This window comes from Mastomys coucha, unplaced genomic scaffold (assembly GCF_008632895.1).
Source record: "Mastomys coucha isolate ucsf_1 unplaced genomic scaffold, UCSF_Mcou_1 pScaffold14, whole genome shotgun sequence".
Taxonomy (NCBI): Eukaryota; Metazoa; Chordata; class Mammalia; order Rodentia; family Muridae; genus Mastomys; species Mastomys coucha.
In genome coordinates, this window is record NW_022196896.1 from 62,587,730 (window position 1) to 62,604,397 (window position 16,668).

Sequence of the window (16,668 nt, forward strand, 5' to 3'; positions counted from 1 at the left end):
TCGGGTGTGTATCAACCTCCTGCCCTTTCCTCTGTAGTCCAGTGAAGGAATTTCAGCTGCAGACTTTCTTTTATCTAAAATGAAGTTAAACAAAAAAAATGCACGGCAGAGGAGCCAATGAAAATGTTTCTTGAATTTTCCCCCCTAAGTGTGGAGCAGTTAGTCTGGGTATTTCCACACACTGGAGCTTGCTGGCTCTCCACTCCACCCAAGCACAGTTTGGGCAGGAGAAGTGTCTGAGTCTCATCACAGTTCAACACCATGCCCAGGAAACTGATGAGACCTACTTTGACAAAGAGACAGAAATGGCCATGAGCAAATTGCTTCATTTGTCTTGGAGGATGTGTCCACTGAAGAGACAACGTCAGACCCAATAAGGAAAGGGGTAGGGGTGGGGATAGCAGAGAGTGATGCAGTTTATGGAAACTCTGGATGTTTCTGGCAGTATTTTGGGGCTTGCAATCCCTGAATCCCAACCTTAATCACATCCCTTAAAACCACCCCTGACAGAACATTGTTGTTGTTACTGTTTAAAACAGTGTTTCCTATAGTGTAAGTTGACCCAGACTGACTATAGAACCAAGGATGACTTTGAACTTCTGCCCTTCCCACCTCTGCTTCTTGAGTCCTGGAGTGGCAAGCATGTGCCACTACACCCAGTTTATGCTATGCTGGACATTGAACCTAGGGCTTCATGTATGCTAAGCAAGCACTCTACCAACTGTGTGGCATCTCCAGCCCCACTGCAAACTTATAGTATGCCCAATAGTGGTTGCTTTGGCTTCTGTCAACACTAATTAACTCAGCATGGTCAGAAGCTTGTTGAACCAGGGTGGGATAAATCCATGCAGAGTGTGAGGAGGGCACACTGGGCTCTCATCTCACCAGCATAGGCTGTCCTGGGAGACACTTGTCTTCTCAGATGAATGGATCCTTCAGATCACATGGTCTAGTTGTGTATCACAGACATTCGGGCTGCGTGCAGAGGTGCAGAGGGGGACAGAAGTTCAATGGGGACACCCACTGGAAGGCTGTCAGTCTCACGTTAGACAGGGACATGACCTATTTTAGAGGATGGCAGAAGGAGGAGAAGTGATAAAGTAAAGGGAAGGCCCACAGACTTGCTCATTGGTGCAGATGTGAACTGCGAGAGGATGAAGGGAGTTGAGGGAGACTCCTAGAACTCGTGGCCACTGCGTTAAGTGAAATAAACCATGCTCTGAAAGACAAAAATAAGGATGGCAGTGTTTCTCTCTTATGCAAGAGCACAGAAGAGGGAGGATGAAAGGAAGGCACTGTTAAGGAAAGAGGGAAGGCAGATAAAGGAGGAGAGAGGGGGTGAAGGAAGGAAGGAAACAAAAGCAAGGGTTATAAAGGAAGGAGAAGAAAGAGGAGGGGGACTGTTAGGAAGTTTCCTGGTTGTATGACTTTATGCCTGAGAGGGTCCAGAGGTGGCCAAACTCCCAGCCCCTGTAGTCCTGGCTCTAGGAAGGCTAAGGGAGCAGTTGGGAGTTCAAGGTCAGCCTGGACCATTTAGAGAGACCCAGCATTTAAGGAGCATGAAATCATGAATTTACATAAAAATAAGTAGAACTGTAGACTGTTATGTCACAGGAAATACTCCAGACTCAGAAAGACAAGTTTTACATTGGAACCTTAAGAAAAAGAAAAGACATGAAAGAGAAGCAGGCTGTGTGTGTGTTTGTGTGTGTGTGTGTGTGTGTGTCTGTGTGTGTGTGTGTGTGTGTGTGTGTGTGTGCGAGAGAGAGAGAGAGAGAGAGAGAGAGAGAGAGAGAGAGAGAGAGAGAGGGTGAGGGAGAACATGTGACAGTGGGTACTCAGTGAAGGGGTAATAGGACCAAGGTATCCTTATGGGCTTTAGGAAAAATCAAACAGAAGCAGGAGAGATAGCAAGCATGAAGACCCAAGCTTGATCTCCAGCTCCACCATACTCAACAAGGCTGAATATGGTATTGAGGAGGTAGAGATGGCCACGATCCCTGGGGCTCGCTGGCTACTTAGCCTAGCATACTTAGTGAGCTTCAGGCCAGTGTGAGACTGACTTGAAGGAGGTGGACAGCATTCCCGAAGATGAAAAAAAAAAAATCTATCGTTCAAATAACTGCGACATGCTTTGTGACACTGCAGACCACGGGGCGGAAATAATGGAAATGTTCATCAGGTCACCTTGTGACCTTGCTCCTCATCACGGAGAACTAACTGTATTGTTTACTTTGTAATCTGGGAAGCTACGGACTTCACTGTGCTGTTCATGCTTGGGCTCTAGAATACTGTGCTGCAGGTTTTGGCTCTTGCTGTTCAGGAAAAAAAAAATCAGAGTCACAACAAAGTTTGCAGCAGAGAGCAAAAACTGTTCTAATTCTTGGCACACTGAATCTGTCTAACTTAAAATTCACAGGTGTCAAAAGCCTTGCTTCATTTACTACGTAAGCCTGATACTTCCTATTGCTGCATGTCTGTGTGTGTGTGCATGTGTTTGCAAGCACGGACATGTGCACAAATGTACTTATACATGTGGGTGCACAGGCATGTTTAGGACAGAAGACAACTCAGGTATAGTTCCTTGGAAGCTTTCTACATGCATTTTTTTTTTTTTAAATTTTAGTTCTGGGGAGGGTAGGTTCCCACAGGGCCAGAGGCAGTAGAATCTTTGAGATTACAGGCAATCGTTGATGCTTGAGGTGGCCACTAGAAGCCAAACTCAGATATTCTGCAAGAGTAATATGTGCTCTTAATCACTGGTCAATCTCTCCAGCCATGGTTCTTTGAAACAACAGCTCTCTTACTGACCTAGAGCTTCTCAGTAAACCCATGCTGGCCTATTGTAGTAATTTCAGGGGGGAGGGAGAGTTCTTCCCCAGCCTATTCCATTTATCTCCCAAGTAAAAGACACAGAAAGCTGGTGTTAGTATTAACGAGCTGTAAGCTGGGCAGTATGAGAGTATTATAGCCTGACAGGGCTGCTGATAATCAGGCAAATGCTCCGTTACTTGCCATCTGAGCCTGGTTCTGTTGCAAGTGTGTTCTCAGGGAGATTTTCTCTTGGCCACATCCTTACAGTTCATCCAAGTGGCCTATGCTGCTTCATGGAGACCGCCTGCTTCCCTCTCCCCCTCTTCCTCCTCGTGGTCCCTCCCTGAGACCCCCCTAATTCAATCCAAAGTTCCACCCTCCTCTCTTCCCTGCCCAGGCAAAGACTCTAGCCTTTTATTATCCAATCAGAGATCACTGGAGAGCATTCTTTCAGCTCATTGGTCAATACAATGCCCATGCCCAGACTGTAACCTGATCTTGGGGCACAGAATTCAGCATCAGAATACACAGCACACAAGACCAACCCCAACCCTGGCTGGCTAGCAAGCTAGGGGTCCACCTGTGTCCACCTCCCCAGCTTTTACAGGTGCGCACCACTGCACTTAGCTTTTTATGTGAATGCTGAGAATCAAACTTAGGGTCTCATGCCTGTGCAGTAGGTGCCTCACCAACTAGGTGGTTGCAGTCCTTGGAGTCACTTTATGAAGTAGTTGGGACATATTACAAGGCTGCAACTCAGTCCTCCAGGTTCTTCACACATGGCATCGTGGCCTCAAGCAGACAGTTGTAGCAGGAAGGTCATGGACAACATAGTTAAGGCAAGTGTGGCATTTAGCTGGTTTAAGTTCAGTTCAGTGTGATGAATGATTTTCAGTGTTTCAGAACCACCACTATTATGTATCTCCAAAACATTCTCATCTCTTCAGATGTGAAGCTGGAGCCCTAGAAATGCCACCAGAGTTAAGAGTGCTTGCTACTTTTGCAGAGGAGCTAAGTTAAGTTCCCATCAAGCAGCTCACAACCACCTGTAGTTCCAGCTCTGGAGGATCTGATGCTCCTGGTCTCTGAGGTCTCTGACAATCAAACATGCACATGCCTACACACACACACACACACACACACACACACACACACCTCCATTGCCACTGAGTGACACGTCCCTATTTTCCCACCCCTGACTTCCTGGTAGGCTCTTATTTATTTTGTACTGTGAAGAGTATGCCTGTCTAGATACCACGCTACGTGGAATCATCCAGTATGGGTTCCTTTGTGTGTTATTGATCTCACTTAACATCGCGTTTCAACGTTCGTTTCTTCTTCAATACTGCGCTGTCTATGCGCTCATTTCCCATGCCCAGCCCTTGGCAGGGCGTAGCTGAGTTGTTTCTCCTTTTGAGCTATTAGGAATAATGCTGTCATAGACCTTGGTATACAAGTGTCCATCAGAGTCTGTTTCCATGTCTTGAGGGCATATATCTAGGAGGTGTGTCAGTCAGCATTTTCAAGAGAAACAGAACCGATAGAATGAATATAAAGAATTTATTCAATCAGCGTATGCAACATGGCCAGTTTAGCAATACAGCTGTTTCACATCGAAGAGGAGTCAGTAGTTTCTCAGCCCAGGAGGCAAAGTGCTTCAACAGTTTCAATCTGGCATGGAAAACTGGAGAGTTCCTGGAGAGGCACAGGAAAGCTGGTTCTGATATCAGAGAAGGGTTCATAAGCAGCAACAGGATAATGAACTCATTTGCCACAGGCAAGGCCAGTGGAACAAAACAAACCTGAAAAACTTCTGCCACGCCCCTTTAGACTCCTCCCACACTTGTCATGGGTCTTCTCACACTGGTTAAGATAATTCTGCAACTGAGGGTCACCACTCAGGTGATTCTAACTTGTGGAAAGTTGGCATTTCAAACCAACCATAACAGAGGGTATATGTTCGACTGATTGAATGTGAACTATGTGTTGTGTTGTGTGTGTATGTGCTATATGTGTTTGTGTGGGTATGTACTTGCTCAGACGAGCCAGAGGTCCACGTCCAATGTTTTCTTGATCAGTCTCCTTATATTTTTGAGACAAAGTCTCTCTGAGCCTGGATACCAATTAGCCAAGTATCCACTCGCCTCTGCCTCCCAATCTGTGGGATTATAATCATGTACCTCTGTGTCTGGCTTCCTTTATTTTACACGATTCCTGCGGGTCAAACTCAGGTCCACATGCCTGTACAGGAAGCACTCTCGTTACACATGCGTGTACTCTAGTTACTGAGGTATTGCCTAGTACCTGTGTATTACTTTCTAAAGCCCTGGACCAGTCCAGCTCCACGTCATCCTCACACTTTCTCCATCTCTTATTATCATTGTTGCTTTTATAACAACCCCCTAAGGATGTGAGGTGGGAGAGATAATTGTGGGGAGTGGTTGTGGAGGCCAGAAGAGGGCGGTAGATCCTCTGTGTGCTGGAATTTCAGGTCATCGTGAGCTACTCAACCCAGATGCTGGGAACCAAGCGAGAGCTCTCAACCAAATCCAACAAAAGTGCAGAAGAGAAATCAACACGCAGAATCACAACCAATGAAAATATAGTTATACAGCCTGGTGCCAATCAATATGTCTATAACACGCTCTTGCACCCAAGGTGGAGGGAACATTGCAAAAGAGGGGACAAAAAGATCCTAAGGGGCAGATGATTTATATATATATAAATCATTTATGTATGGAAAAACAATTAGTGAAAATGAAGTTGAAGGAAAGCAGGGTATGTGTATGGGGGATGTTGGAGAACAACAAAGAAAGGGAGCAAAATCCCATATTTTATGTGTGAGTACACACACATGTGCTCATTGCCCATGGCACACATGTCAGAGGTCAGAGGGTTTGTTTTCTCCTTTTACCATATGGGTCCCAGGGATCGAACTCAAGTTGTCAGGATTGGTAGCAAGTTCCTTAACTGGATAAGCTATTTCAAAGTCTCCCCCAAAGATTAACCTTTCTTCTTAAGTCTTCTACAGCCCTTTATACACATTGATAAATGGCTTTTAACTGGACTCAGCTAGAGCGTTCTTAGATGATATGGCCTGGCCAAGCCTGGTGTCTCCTAGTCTAGCAGTTTTGTTTTAGCCCAGGGCATGGTGACTTGCAATAGTGATGTCAGTGACTGGAGCGTTCCATCCACCAGGCAGGGATGGCTTGACCCCGGCCTTCTCTTCCTCCCCAAAACATAATGCTGTTTCTATAATCACCCAGTTCCTTTGCCATGTGCTCAGCTCCACCTTCCAAGCTGACCTTCTGTCTTTGCCTGTTGCTGTGTCTCCTTCCAGGGATGCCCGATGGAACTCTGGACACTGTGTGCGCAGAGGAAACAGGCAGTGAGGAGGACCTGTATGAAGAGCTTCACAACTCTGGCCACCACTACAGCCACCCTAGGGGAGGTGGAGAGCAACTGGCCATCAATGAGGTAGTGTAAAGGAGGCTCAGCCAGTGGAAGGAGGGTGATGTGGCAGGCTCACTCGCACCAGCTGTACAGTTGTGTTCGAAGCACACGGCACAGCTGGGGTGCACACAGGACCCTTTATCCTGCGGCTGGTACCCCATTGTGAGACATTTATATAGCACCGTATGTTTAAGGCAGAACTTCCCTGGGTGGATCCAGGGGCAGGGGCAATGCCAGGCTGTAGTCCTAATGAAGAGAGATGCTTGGAAGAGGAGACCAGGACTTCCCTGTTACTCCAGTTCAGGTGACTTTCTGTGTAGAATGTGTATGAAGCAAGGGAAAACTGCTAAGCTGGTTTCTCTCCTGCTGACACACACTCAGAGTATTTGCTGTTGCCATGACAACCATGGGCCACTTATAGGTTTTGCTATTTCCTGGCTAAGCAGACAAAATTAGTGAGAGACTTCCTCTGGGCAGAACCGGTTCCCATTACAACTCCTTGTAACTTTTAATTAACACATATTGTGTATGCTTTATTTACAGTTTGACATTTCAGTTCGTGTATACAGTGTGCAGTGGTCAGATCATGGTAATGGACATACCCATTACCTCGAAAATTTATGATTTTTTTAATGTTGGGAACATTGAGAACCTCATCCATGTTGTACAGATTATTCATATTGTACAGAGGACCATGGATGCTCACATGTGTAGAGGCCAGATGGTAACCTCAGCCATTGTTCCTCAGTCACTGTGTGCCCACTTTGTTTTTTGTTTTGTTTTGTTTTGTTTTGTTTCATTTTTTGAGACAAGGTATCTCAGTGGCCTGGAGGTATTCAAGTAGGCAGCTATGCCTGCCTCCTTCCCTCCCTCCTTCCTTCCCTCCTTCCCTCCCTCCCTCCCTTCTTCCTTTCTTCCTTATTAGTTTTTCAAGACAGGATTTCTCTGTGTGGCCCTGGCTCTTCTGGAACTCACTCTGTAGACCAGACTGGCCACTCAAACTCAGAGATTCTCCTGCCTCTGTCTCTGGAGGGCTGAGATTAAAGTCATATGCCACCACCACTGGGCACCATTTCTGGCTTTTTACATGGGTGCTGGGGTTTTGAACTCAGGCCCTCATATTTGCAAAGCACCCACTATTATTATTACCCACTATTATTGGGTAATAATTACCCAATTATTACCACTATTATTATTACCCACTGCACTGTCTCCCCAAGCCTTTTGAGCAATTCTCAGTTGAATGCACTAGGGCCACCCCACTGTGTTACAGTGATCTAGAGGCTATTATGCCTCCTATCTTGCTGCCCCCTCCCCCTGTAGCCAACAATTAACTAGCATTTCTCAAGACAGAATTTTTGAAGCTTTAACTCTCCTGTTTCTCATTGGGGAGAGGGCAGGACAGAGCAGTGAACTTGTCCTGCATAAGCGTGAGATCCCGTGTCCGTGTTTGTGCTTCAGCAGAACAAAGGTCTTGCTATGGTTTGCTTCAGGAAGATGATGCTCAGTTGGCTGTGATATCTGTGAGTGGATGACAAGTGGCCCTGTCAGTGTGTGTGTGGGGGGGACAAAGACACAGTTCCACTGTCATCTTCAGCAGCCTGAGGGGTTCCCCTAATCTTTTTAGGGACCTTGGCTCAGACCCAGCTGGCTCCAACGAAGAAAAGAAGTTCAGGCCTAGCCAGTCTGAAGCAGAGTCCAGGAATATTTTATTTTAATAAAGAAGAGTGATGGTCAGTGTCTTAGTCAGGGTTTCTATTCCTGCACAAACATCATGACCAAGAAGCAAGTTGGAGAGGAAAGGGTTTATTCAGTTTATACTTCCACATTGCTGTTCATCACCAAAGGAAGTCAGGACTGGAACTCCAGCTGGTCAGGAAGCAGAAGCTGATGCAGAGGCCATGGAGGGATGTTTCTTACTGGCTTGCTTTCCTGGCTTGCTCAGCTTACTCTCTTATAGAACTCAAGACCTCCAGCCCAGGGATGGCACCACCAACAAGGGGCCCTACCCCCTTGATCACTAATTGAGAAAATGCCCCACAGCTGGATCTCATGGAGGCACTTCCCCAACTGAAGCTCCCTTCTCTGTTATAACTCCAGTCTGTGTCAAGTTGGCACACAAAACCAGCCAGTACAGTCAGTAAAAAAGATATGAATAACCAAGTACAGGTATGTCCTCCTCAAGGGAAACCCACCACTGATGCCTTAGCTGTATGTATTATTTTGGTGGTCCTTGAATTACCTCTCTCTCTCTCTCTCTCTCTCTCTTTCTTTCTCTCTCTCTCCCTTCCTTTCTTTCTCTCTCCTTCTCTCTCTATTTCTTCCTTCCTTCTTTCCACCCTTTCTTTCTCTCTTCTTTCTTTCTTTCTTTCAAGATTTATTTATTTATTTTATGTATGTGAGTACACTGCAGCTATTTTCAGACACATCAGAAGAGGGCAGCATATCCTGTTACAGATGGTTATGAGCTACTTACTATGTGGTTGCTGGGAATTGAACTTGGGACCTCTGGAAGAGCAGATAGTGCTCTTTTTTTTTTTTTTTTTTTTTTTTGTAAGTACACAGTAGCTGTCTTCAGATACCCCAGAAGAGGCCATCCAATCTCATTATGGATGGTCATGAGCTATCATGTAGTTGCTGGAATTTGAACTTGGGATCTTCAGAAGAGCAATCAGTGCTCTTAACCACTGAGCCACCTCTCCAGCACCAGTCAGTGCTCTGAATCACTGAGCCATCTCTCCAGCTCTTGGATTATGTCTTAAAAGGTTACTAAGAAACTTTTTTTCCTCTTCCTTTACTCCCCTTTTTGATAAGTGGGTTCGGTGGCTCAGGGGATATGCTGGATGGAATTATAACTGGAAAAGGGGAAGTCAGGAGCCCCGTGGGTTGCATGTGGGTTTATGAACCAATGTGTCCTTTCTCGGTAAGTGCAGTGTCTGGTGAGATACCTAGGAAACTGCAGGTTTGTAGCTGAGAAGGGAACAGGGTTCCCTGGTTCCACTGTAGTCCATGGTTAATTGTGATGGAAATGCTGCTTCCCTGATGGTGGGAAGCTTCAGCAGATCCCTGGGGAGGGGCCCACCTCCTTTCTCTAGGCCCCACAACCCCCTCCGTCTCCCTCTCCTGCCTTAGACCTCTCCGACTGCAGTGTTGAGTACGCCTCCTTTTTTACACATAAAACTAAGGAGAGAGGTTCCTGACCTCTTCTCAGAGGCCCAGATCTAGAGAGGAATTTTCTTTTCTTTGTAATACTTCTGCATTGCTATGGCCTTGAATGGAGGACAGGCTTATTCGTGGGGTCAGATGATAAAGTGTACAGTGGTGTGAACAGCATGGAAGCTGGAGGGAGCTCATCCCTGGCAGAGCAGCTTCCTTATGGTACCAACCGAGAAGCAGAGGGCCTGGGCTGGAAGCAGGGTCTGGCGAATCTCTTGAAAGTCCACCCCTAATGACACCTCTGAAAATCATTTCTCTCACACTGAGGCTTCGAAAACCTCCCTAAGGGGGAATTTCACATTCAAGCCACTTCCGTTTTTTACCATGATTTGTACTTTTTGTTTTGTGATACTGAAGGTTGAAGCCCTGGTCTTGCTCATACAAGTTACCCCTGTACCACTAAGCTTTATCCCAGTTCTCTAATCATGCTTTAAAGGAGCCACTCACCAATGCTTGATGCAGAGCTTAGGGGAGTATCCATTTGGTCACCTATTTATCTTACAAACACAAAGTCCTGCCTTTGATACCTAGAACCATGTGAAAGCCTGGGTAGAGCAGTCTGAGCTTGTAAGCTCAGTGCTGGGGCTTCAGAGACAAGTAGAAACTGAGGCTCACTGGCTAGCCAGCCTAGCCTACGTGGCAAGCTCCAGGCCAGTGAGAGTCTTTATCTCAGAAAAAAAGAAAGAAAGGAAGAATGAGAGAAGGAAAGAAAGAAAGAAAGAGAGAGAGAGAGAGAGAGAGAGAGAGAGTAGGTAGCTCTTAAGAAACACACTGGAGGGTGTCCTCTGACTTGCACACACACACACACACACACACACACACACACACACACACACACAATGTACAGGTGCTTCTTCACTAGCACACACATGTGCACCTATATATGCACATATTCATACACACACATACAACACACCCCAATAATGCCTAATGCAAAATCAATGATATGTAAAGAACATGCAAATAACTTAAAATTTTTAATTAAGTAAGTCTGTATTTATATGTGGGGAAAGGATCTTGGGGGATAGAACCCAGGGCCTTGGGAATGCTAACCACATGCTATGCCATAAAAGCTATCCTCCCAGCCCCCTAGTCTTTCTATCTGACCCTCATGAACTTTTTTGATGGGACATCTGCATCTTCTTTGTAAACAGAATCCAGAGATGATGGTCTAGCTTCGCTTTAGAGAACTAGACTGTCTTCCTCACCTTGGGCCCAGAGTCAGGATGGAGAGCACGGAGTGGATAACTGGACTGATTTCCTTCACTGGGATACAGGATGACCAGGAAACTCCATAGGGACAGACTACAAACATGGCCATAGCTTGCTGTGGCCCGTTCTGAGTAGATCTCAATAATTACTGCCATAATGAAAGGCCAGATCTCAGGGGCCTCTCTGGGCAGGCTCCTTGACTTTCCTGACATGCTGCATGGCTAGATCTTGTGTCCTGTAGCTACCCATTTCCTTCCCAGGGTGGAATTGGAAAGGTACATCTTGAGGTTTTGATCCCTGTGGTTCTAGACAAGGACTTCAGACACAGATCCTCTGGCTAAGGAAACTCCAGAGCCGGGGCTACCATGTAAGAAGCAGAAAGCTCTGAGAGAGGTATTCAGTGAAGCAGTGCAGGTATTGTGCACACTCAGAGGGCCCTGTGAGCCAGCACGGATGCTGTCCATATGCAAAAGACCTTTGAGGATAGTCCAAGTGGGGTCCTGAGGAGTTCTGTAAGCACTGATTGCAGTCCTGAAGATAGTTCACATCTTTGCTGGCTGAAGGTCTTTCAGCCATCATGGGAGGGAGCCTCTTTTGTGATGCAGTGGGCTGGGCAGGGACAAAGAAGCCTCCTCACTCGTATCTACCCTCCACAGAGCTTATCTCAGTGGAGCCACCAGTACCTCTATATCTTAACATAGAAAAGGCAAGAAGTGACTCTCTAAATGGGATAGGAAGAAGGGCAGGCCAGGCATAAGGCATGTCCCCCAGATTCCAGGGACAGACCTCAGGCTAGTCAGCCCATCTAATGGTGGGTCTGGGGATATGGGTGACTTCTCTGGACTCTGACTTTAACTGGAGAGTCAGAAAAGATTGAGTGCTCTCTGGCCTGCAGAAGGCATCCAGTAGACTCTTGCCAGAAGTTTGTTAAAGACATAGTCAATTGCTGATGACAGGCTAACTCCTTACCTTCCCACCCATTGGCATTGTCTGTAGCCTGTGCTGGCTCAGCAAGAAACTTTGCTGGGGATCCACAAGAACTTTATCCCTGGAGATTATTGGAGTTAGAGGTGGCAGGGGAGAAGTCCAGCATCCTTAGTGATGTTTGTCCTATCAAACCATCACACTCACTGTGTCTTGTTCTAGATTGTAAATCTTTCACATTCAGGGCACCACTAGGGGAAAAAAGGACTTGTCAATTTCTTTAAGACTTTTAAAAAAGCATTTTAATGGTGTGTTTGTGTCTATGTGAGGGTATATACACATGAGTGCAGTTGCCCGCAAAGGCCCAATGAGGACATCGGAGCTCCTGGAATGGCAGCTAGAGGCAGTTATAAGGCACTGAAAGTGGATGCTAGTAACCTAACTTGGGTCCTCAGCTAGAACAGTAAGTTTTCATAACTACTGAGCCTTGTCCTCAGCTCTCAGATGTCTCAGGATTTTAGCAGAGGGGAATCCGAACCCTCTAGCCAAGAGAGTGAGAGATAATGTGGACCAGAGAGGCAGTTTGCACTGTGGGTACCCAAGGAGCGACTGCCGCACATACTCACACATATGTGTAGTTGCGGTATAGTGTATGTTTGTCATATGTTGAATATATGTGTCACACATGGTCTGTGTACTTGCTGTATGTCAGGCAGTGTGCCCGCCCCAGCATGCAGATGTGTGGAAGTCACAGTCCTTCCTGCAGAGAGCTAACTACGCAAGAGTGGGTTGGGTATGTGGTGCCTGTCTTTCTGGGTACCCCAAGGAGCATGACGAGGTGTGGCATAGGGTCTTGTTCTTTCTGTATTCCTCACACATACTTGTTTCTGGCATCTTGGGACTGCCCAATTGCTGCAGGATGAGTCAGCAAATGAAGCAGTTAATTGTCCTCAGTTCCTGCAAGTGGCTCTCTTCTACAGCATTGTCCTGTGTAGCGCCTTCTCCAGATGCCCATGGCTTAGGCCTGGTCATGCCTGTGCTGTAATGCCTGCTACCTGCCCTGAGTCCATCTCAGTGTGAGGATTTTTCCCTGACTGGTAGGAGATGTTTGTTTATGGATCTTTAGATATCCCTCCCTTTCCACAATCACTCAGCCTGGCCTCATCTCCCCTTGCTTCAGTTCTATTGGTGTGTGCAACGATCTAGGGAGAGGTGGGGGAAGACACCTAAGGTGCAAATACCTTACCACCTGTGCATGGCCGCCTGTATCCTGTGGGCTAGGCCATGGCTGAAAATTCCTTCTGGCTCCAGCTGTTCCTCACACAGATGAGACCATTGGGATGTCATGGTTCCCATTGTTACATGCATGCACAGCTGATAGGATCCTTCAACTCTGGGGTGGATGAAGACTACATACAGTCTCTAGGTCCTGCTGCCCAATGCCCAAACTAGAAGGCAGATAGAAACTAGAGGAAATTCACAGAAATTGTCCTCCAAACTTAAAGTGTAGACAAGAGGGCTGCCAATTATAAGATCTGCAAAGTCGAGTTGTCCCAGAACACTGAGTCCCCCAAAGGTGCTCCGCACTTCTCCCCCTGGCACTTTGTGGCACATGTGAGGGTACTGAAGGACCCAAGGCCAGCCCATTATGGAGTCAGCTGTTCTCTAGCTCCAAGTATCTTTGTTATCCCAGGACTCCTGCGATGATAGACATACTAAGCCTGGCCTAGCTCTCAAACTCCCCAGCCTGAAGGAGGAGCCCGATATCTGTTGGTGCCTCATTGTCTTATGCTCACCCTTGTTGCATAACCACCTGCCTCGGGAGTCCCCCCCCCACACACACACAGGAAAGGAGCATCTGTAAGTCCCTCAGACCACTGTCGCCCTGTGAGCCCAGACTTCAAAGCCAGATGGCAGCCACACTTGTAAAGCAGCTCCTCTTCATTTCTAGTATTACCCTAAACTATAGAACTTGGAACTCAGCCTCATGCACCTCAGACATCCCCGTCTTCCCTCCCTTCTGCTCTCTCCTGTTAGTCTTGCCACCTTGACAAACCAGCCTAGAGGCCACTCCTCTGGAGGCCCTGAGCCTTTACAGTCAAGCTTTTTTTTTTTTTTTTTTTAAAGATTTATTTATTTTATGTGTATGATCAGTACACTGTAGCTGTACAGATGGCCATGAGCCATCATGTGGCTGCTAGGAATTGAACTCAGGACGACCCCACTCTGCCCCGCTCGCTCCAGCATAATACACTGTAGCTGTCTTCAGACACTCCAGAAGAGGGCGTAAGATCTCATTACGGGTGGTTGTGAGCCACCATGTGGTTCCTGGGATCCGAATTCAGGACCTTCGGAAGAGCAGTCAGTGCTCTTACCCACTGAGCCATCTCACCAGCCCAAGGATCTTTTTTTTTTTTTTAAAAATTGTTGGGGTTCATGTAACTCACAGAGTTGTCCCAGTTATACCCTGAGCTCTTGGGATTCAAAAAGGTCGGAGTCCCTGGGCTGGGTGGTATTCTTAACCTGGCCCAACATGTGTGATGACTCCCTGGATTCATCCCTGGAGCTCTCTACAGGACTTTTTGCAGCCCAACTGGTTATAGAGGAGTCTCCTCTCCTTGGCAATTGTTATTCCTTATATAACCCTGGGGAGGAGCCTTGTGAATCCTGTATGTTTCAGGTACTTTTTGAGAACTGCGAGTTGTGTGTAGTCTTCTCAGCACTCTGTTTTGCTGGGTGAATGTGTAATGTAACAACTAATAGTCTGATGTTTCAGAGGCACACTTACTCATCTGGGAAGTGAATGCCAGATGATATTAAGAACCCTTGGCCCTCTGAGGATTTGCCTCAGAGAGTAGGATACTCGTCTAGCAAGCATGAAGACCTGAGTTTGATCCCCAGAACCACATAAACCTAGCATGGGCGGCACATACAGGTAATCCTAGCTCCGAGGAGGCAGGGGGAGGAAGATGAAAAGTTCAAGGTCATGTACATAAGTGAATTTTAAGCCAGTCTGGACTATATGACAAAACAACTGGCCTATCTTTCCCCCACAGCAATCCCACCACACATTCTGGCTCCCTAGGGACTGCCTGAGTCTAAGTTCCAGGGTACACTCACCCACTCCAGGATTTCCATGGTCATCTGTGTACCTGGTCAGGCCCGAACCAGGAAGAAACATTGTACGGGACATCAGTCTTTGACTCCTTCCAGGGAAGCACCCTGGGCAGATCACAGCACACCCAGAGCGATTTTAACAAGTCCCTTTCCACCCACCCCCCTCTGCAGCCTTGCTTCCACCAAAGCCTGGGTTGCCTACACACTCAGTGAGCTGTGAGGGAGGAGCCAAGAGAGTGAGCACAGGCAGCTCCGCCTTCTTTCTGGTGCCTCCGGCTCCAGCCTTGAGCTGGGATCTCTAGGAGCCTGGAGGTTGGCCGGGCGTGATGGCCAGGCCCCCGCAGCCCCGGCGTGGCCCCGCAACGCCTGGTGGTGCCTTGCGCGCCCTGCTGCGCTGCAACTTGCCCCCGGGCGCCCAGCGCGTGGTGGTCTCTGCTGTGCTGGCGCTGCTGGTCCTCATCAACGCCGTGCTGATATTCCTACTGGCCTTCCGCTGAGCTGCGCGTGCCCGGCGCCTCGGGGGACCGCGCAGGGTGAGTGGCACCTTCCAGCGGCTGTCAGTGCACGAACGTGGGGGAAGGGGAGACGAAGACTCCCATTATCTCCATGTGCTCATTGTCAAGGCCGGTCTGGGGATGCCCCCCGGGGGGGATGCCACCTTGAGGGTGGCTGAGGGGCGTGGTGGCACGGGTGCCCAAAAGGCCTTTCATCTGCCCTAGAGGCTGGGAAGGAGGGGGGTGGGACAACATGGCGGTTCTCCCTCTAACTGAAGATGCAGAGAAGCCCCGAGCTGCTGGTGGAAGGCTGTCTGAGAAAGGGTGTGCATGGGAGGGCAAGGCATGTATTGTGTGGTTGCTGCAAGCGGCTGGTAGAGGGTATCTGGGCTCCTCTGCACGTGATACCGGCGTTTTTGTTATCTTAGGTCTTAAAAAGTGCCAGTCAGTCTCCTAGGGCAGAACTGCTGCTGCCTGACTTGCAGCAGCCACTCTGAACACACCCTCCCACCACTTCCGGTGCTCAGGGACAGCTTGGTGGGAAGGCGCCACCACTCCACATGAGAGAGGCATACAGGATGTAGGAGGGTAGTAGGGTGATGTGCTAAAGGCTGTGATGGTCCACGGGGGTCAGTTTGAGGCACAGCCTGGAGACTTTACCCTCCTTTAGAGCCAGTCGGAACCTCAAGTCACGGGAGGAGGGAATTCTGCTCCTGCCCTTGGCTTACCTTAGTCTTACACTAACCTGGGCAGTGGAACAATCCCCACCTGCCTCCAGATATCCTTCCACCTCAAGCAAGGAGCCAGCCAGCCAGCCTCTCCTTCCTACTGCTAGGCAGACACCAACTGGAATCCTATCCTTAGCGGCCGCTGCAATGCCAGGTTAAGGAGCAGGTGTACCTGCTGGGGCCCAGGGAGGAGGCTCTGCAGAGAAATGAACTTAGCTGCAGCTGGGTTCACCTCTGATACCCTATAAAATGTGTTTCTGGCCCCTCGGAGCTACATTTTGGTTTGGCAATGGCATGGAAGTGGTTCATTTCGGAGCTAGAGCTTGGTAGAGCCTTCCATTTGTGATGCCCATGAAGGGGAGATTCTGATTCCTGGGGTCCTGATGGCAGACAAAAGGAGTTCAGAGGATTTGCTCAGACACAGCAGTGTGTCTGGTGCTTTCTGGGCTTGGAAACAACATTGAAAACCAACACCTCCTTCCCAGGCCTACAGGCTCCCACATGACTGTGCAGGGCCACTGTGAGACTTATCTCTAATGTCATCCACAACCCTGGTCTCTACCTCTTTGTCCTACACCCTCAGTAGCTTTCCCAGCAGCAGAACAGGATCCATACATGTCTATAAGCACTGGAGAATGTGAGGAAGGAGAGGCTGTGCCTGCCTGCCTGCCTGCTTGCCTTCCTCCCTCCCTCTCCCGCTGCCCCTCCCT

At 48.1% G+C, this 16,668-nt stretch overlaps 1 protein-coding gene across 5 annotated transcripts in view; it reads left to right on the forward strand.

Moving 5' to 3' along the window:
- Arhgef4 (Rho guanine nucleotide exchange factor 4) overlaps positions 1 to 16,668 on the forward strand; it is a 134,030-nt gene that overhangs the window by 107,907 nt on the left and 9,455 nt on the right. For 4 of the 5 annotated variants that reach the window (XM_031367131.1, XM_031367134.1, XM_031367133.1 and 1 more), the window contains one exon: positions 6,155 to 6,291. In XM_031367131.1, coding sequence (XP_031222991.1) covers positions 6,155 to 6,291 — 137 coding nt within the window. Of the gene's footprint in view, positions 1 to 6,154; positions 6,292 to 14,984; positions 15,270 to 16,668 lie in introns of those variants that run through there. The other variant, XM_031367135.1, reaches the window with a different exon arrangement.